The 4,548-nt window shown below is 41.3% G+C and overlaps 1 protein-coding gene across 2 annotated transcripts; it reads left to right on the top strand.

Annotated features, from left to right (window-relative positions):
• The first annotated feature begins 244 nt into the window (after nt 1-244).
• On the top strand, nt 245-4,073 carry LOC120745582 (serine/threonine-protein kinase pim-2-like). Of its 2 annotated transcripts, XR_005698663.1 has the most exons (10): nt 245-722; nt 824-1,003; nt 1,237-1,425; nt 1,691-1,785; nt 1,871-1,918; nt 2,227-2,448; nt 2,530-2,710; nt 2,800-2,976; nt 3,066-3,503; nt 4,008-4,054. XR_005698663.1 is itself a non-coding variant. In XM_040050578.1 (9 exons), exons 1-9 carry the CDS (start codon nt 650-652, stop codon nt 3,155-3,157), a joined length of 1,257 nt encoding a protein of 418 aa, XP_039906512.1. In that variant the 5' UTR covers nt 245-649; the 3' UTR covers nt 3,158-4,073. The 2 variants fall into 2 exon arrangements, 1 of the variants encoding a protein (XP_039906512.1); XM_040050578.1 differs by having other exon boundaries at nt 3,066-4,073.
• The last annotated feature ends 475 nt before the right edge of the window (nt 4,074-4,548 follow it).

Raw genomic sequence — 4,548 nt, forward strand, 5'->3', positions numbered from 1 at the left:
TTACCAAAATGTCAACTATAAACAACTGGGTAAGCTAGATGTAAGTCATTGTCTCTTTAGGACTTTATTTATTACAGCAAAATGTCAGCTTGATATAACCATGACTATAAGCATTAAAATGCAAATTTTGGAAAATAAATATATATTTTTTTAAATTGTATTTATCCACTGTATTTATGCAGTCACTTAACACTTAACCTGTGCTGTTAGCTTTTAGCCTGCAAAGCTATCCATTAGCCTTCACTACTGCCTTACAAGTAAATGCTGCCCAAAGAGAGTCCTTCTTGTTGGTATAATAGCTACAATATTATCTAGAGTATCCATTGCTTGTTCCTAACTAGTTTTATGGCCTTTGTTGTAGAAGCACAGTTCCCACCTTGAAGCAGCCCTCTATAAACATGCATTTATGCAGCTGCGCTACAGTTTTTGCAATATTGCACCCCTAAATAAATCTTTACAGAACTTTGCCTTCACCAGAAACTACTGCCTAGCCCAGGCTGATGTTCTGTAGCTATGGAAACCAAGAACTCCAAAATCTTGTGATGTCATCACCTCGTTGTTATAAGACACTAAAGATCATAGTTCTAACACACAGCTCATTGCATCTTTGCAGAGTGAAGAGTGAAATCCTGAAACTAAATTAACCTAAATGAATCACACAATGTCAAAGTCTTGGCCAACTTATACTGCACCACGTCCTGTGGATCTGAATAACCCTCTAGGTAAGTCAAATGGGATTCATATGGTAATTATCCATGCTTCTGGGTTTTTATTTGAGGCAACTGAATTTGACTTAAACAAAATCATCTTTTGTTGATTTCAGGACACCAAACAGAGCCTTGCATCTCCACACTGGTGAAGATGACTCCAGATGGAAGAATAGAGGGAAGAAAGAGAAAGGACTTACCTGAAAGACTGGACAAATCCCCCAAAAAAAGCAAAAGCAGTGGAGGTCCAAAACTGGGTCCCAGCCACTTTGTTTCTGGGGAATCCAGTTTGAAATGTAAGTGATAAGACCTGTTTTAGCTGTGACATTATCTTGGCTATGTAGTTTATTTTGTGACTTTAACTGTGTACTTAACGGTCTTTAACTTTGTAGTTTAGCCTTCTTTGTGTTGATTTTCAGTGTGCAGTTATTAATGCACGATTGCCAGACCTAAGAAAGTCAGTAGAAAGCAGTTGACACACAGAGTTGGACTGAAAATGCTTAAAGTCAAACTACTTTTTCCATTTTAGTTGGCCTTCTCATAGTGCCTTCAAGCGACTCTAGTATAATTAAGAGGAGCAACAAACGGAAGAGCACTAGTGACGAATCTGAGGGACCATCCAGCAAAAAAAGCAGGACAACGAGCCCAGAGGAGAGTCCCACCCAGGAACCCTCTGAAACATGTGACTCACCGAGGATATCCGGCACTGACAGAAAAGGTAAGATAATGGCAATATTTCTGAGCTGGATCACACGATCCTTTAGAATTTGTCCTGGGGTTTGAGATTGGGTTTGATTCCTGTGGGACCAATCGACAATAAGAGACACTCTGGGCAGTAATGACGTTACCTACCTACTAATCTCCTAAAATGTAGCTGCTATTTACCAATTAATAGAAATGTTATAACAAAGCTCTATAGGACTGTGCCAGCTGTTTTCTGTGTAACAAGTCATAACCTGTATGTTTTTCCTGTGTGTCTGCAGAAGACTTCCTGGAAAAATATCAAGAGCTGGAGGTGCTGGGTCATGGAGGCTTTGCCACCGTGTTTTCTGGAATACGCATAAAAGACAGTTTTCCAGTATGGCTTCTTACATTTGCATTTCACAGATCTTCTGTTTATTCCTGTTTGTACTTCTCTAACCCAGAAAATGTCTTTAATGCAGGTGGCAATCAAACATGTTCAACAGCGCAGACTTGCGCGCACAACAATGGTAAGCGTCTTTTCTTATTCCAGCAGGTATTTATATTATTTCAGGCCTTCTCAGGCATCAAGCATAAGGCACGTATTTCCTCCGTGCATGAACCAGACTGGTCTCACAGTTGTGTGTGAAATCGTCAGGAAATATGGTCGAATTCTATGAACAGTGGGTCACCTTATTGTTTAAACTGACATGTTTCAGTGGAAAGAATGCTTTTTAAAAATCAGGTCATTTTGTGACTATTTCAAAACTGTCTGTACGCTGATAGCTACTTTTGTTGAAATTCTGAATACTGACCTGAAGTAACTTTCCTTCTGAAGGATTGGAATGGGAAAAGTACTGATGTTCCCCTGGAGGTGGCGCTACTGATACAAGTTGGGGCTGGGCCACACGATACAGAAAGCAGTATAACCCCACTTCTACTTGACTGGTTTGATCTGGAAGATGAGCTTATTATGGTTTTTGAGAAACCAGAAAATTGCATGGACTTAGACAATTACCTCAAAACTACAGATAAACCTCTGTCAGAGACACATGTTAAGGTAAGTGACGAGCATTTGGAGCTTACAGCAGTTTTTCATAGAGAATGTCCTGTGCTCCAAATATGGCTTCCTTTCTTTTAGGTCATAATGAAACAACTAGTTGACGCAGCCATTACGATGGATAACAAGGGGGTTTTCCACCGAGATATTAAACCGCACAACATTCTGATTGAAACATCTTCGGAGGAACCCCGAGTGCGATACATCGATTTTGGCTGTGGAGTCACGTTTACTCCGGGACAAAGGTTCAGGAGGAACGCAGGTATGTTTTCAGCCACAGCGTTGTGCTGTCATGAACTGTCTCCACATCATGTTCCCTCCCCATTAATTCTTCTTATCTTTGTGTTCTAGGAACCAGGATCTACAATAGTCCAGAGTGGTTCATGTACGGCTTCTGCTCTGCAGAATATACTACAGCCTGGCAGCTGGGTGTTGTGATGTACCAGCTGTTACACAACAAGTTACCATTTGACTGCGACTACAAGATCATCAACCAAAACCCACCGATTTTAGCTGACATTTCAAACAGTAAGATTTCTGCCAAAAGGGCTGTTGATATAAGAAAGGTGAAATAACTTTGTGGATAACTTTAACAAGAGTATTTCATTTCTGTAAAGAATGCAGGGATTTTTTGACGGGGTGTCTGAGGAAGCACTACAAGGACCGCTTCACCCTGGAGGATCTTCGGAATCACATGTGGCTCAAATGATTTCTGCGCACCATGAACTAAAAGGTTATGGAGCAAAAGCTCCAACACATCACAAGTCATCAACAAGTCACTTTTCAAATTTAGTAGCAATGTTGCAGTTGCTGTCACGTGGCTCTTTTTTGGTGTTTTCTTTTCCAATCCAGCAGCAAGCAGTCTGAGACCTCCATCTGACCTTCATCTAAATATAGTGTCAAGCGGCGGCTGTGTGAAGGCAAGAGAGGACCCAAATGCACGGCTCTAGACACACGGGGATGAACTCTAAGCCAGGTCTTTATTAACAGGAACATAAGAAGCCATACAATAACTAAACTAGGAGCAACTAAAGCTGAGGCGCTGGGAAGACACGGTAAATGCACACAACCTAGAGGGACGACGCAACACAGAACAAAGGGACACTGACATAAATACACAGAAGGTAATGAGGGAAGTGGGAACACAGCTGAAGACAATTAGCAGGGAGGACACGAAACTGAAAATACTGACACCAAGATGTGGACCTTAAACACAACACAGTACACAGAGATGAGCACAGAGAGAGAGAGGCAGAGAGAGAGGCAGAGAAGAAGGATGAATACGAGGGGATGAGGAGAACACAGAACACAAAGGATGGGAACACGGTACCAGAACAAACACCACAATAAAAACATGGACACAGGGGGAATCCAAATACCAAACCAACCAATCCAATGGACATAAGGAACAAAATACAAAACTACAGGAAAACTAAGAACACTGGGTCAAAATGACCCAGGACCATGACATATAGGCTTTTGTAGGCTTGCTTTATGAAAAATGTCATTGATGAAAATGTAGTGTATATCTGTTATTAACCTCTGTCTCTCTTCCACAGCATGTCTTTATCCTGTCTTCCTTCTCTCACCCCAACCGGTCGCAGCAGATGGCCGCCCCTCCCTGAGCCTGGTTCTGCCGGAGGTTTCTTCCTGTTAAAAGGGAGTTTTTCCTTCCCACTGTCGCCAAAGTGCTTGCTCAAAGGGGGTCATATGATTGTTGGGTTTTTCTCTGTATCTATGAAGCGCCTTGAGGCGACTTTTGTTGTGATTTGGCGCTATATAAATAAAATTGAATTGAATTGAGGCCATGATGCATTTTATTGTAGCTCATCATCATTCGACCCTGCCCTGAAAATAGCTGAAGAAATGTTGGCATACGGAAAGGTTTGCTTTGGGGGTATACTATTTGGTGCCATTTTAAGTTAACAACTATTATAAAAAAAAAAAAGAAAAAAAAAAGAGTCATATATTGTGTGATTTTTTCATTACTGTTGTTGTCCCAAGAAGCAAGATGGCGCCTGTGTTTGGCTGTGCCGCTGCCTCCGTCCGTGTGTTTGTTTACTTTATATGTTATGCAAGTGTTCTTGCTACAGTTTTGTC

This window comes from Simochromis diagramma, unplaced genomic scaffold (genome assembly GCF_900408965.1).
Source record: "Simochromis diagramma unplaced genomic scaffold, fSimDia1.1 OVJJ01000131.1, whole genome shotgun sequence".
Taxonomy (NCBI): Eukaryota; Metazoa; Chordata; class Actinopteri; order Cichliformes; family Cichlidae; genus Simochromis; species Simochromis diagramma.

Coding starts and splice junctions, on each gene's coding strand:
- LOC120745582 (XM_040050578.1), top strand. CDS start 650: ATGAATCACACAATGTCAAAGTCTTGGCCAACTTATACTGCACCACGT. Junction 723..823: donor GGATCTGAATAACCCTCTAG/GTAAGTCAAATG, acceptor TGTTGATTTCAG/GACACCAAACAGAGCCTTGC. Junction 1,786..1,870: donor GCATAAAAGACAGTTTTCCA/GTATGGCTTCTT, acceptor TCTTTAATGCAG/GTGGCAATCAAACATGTTCA.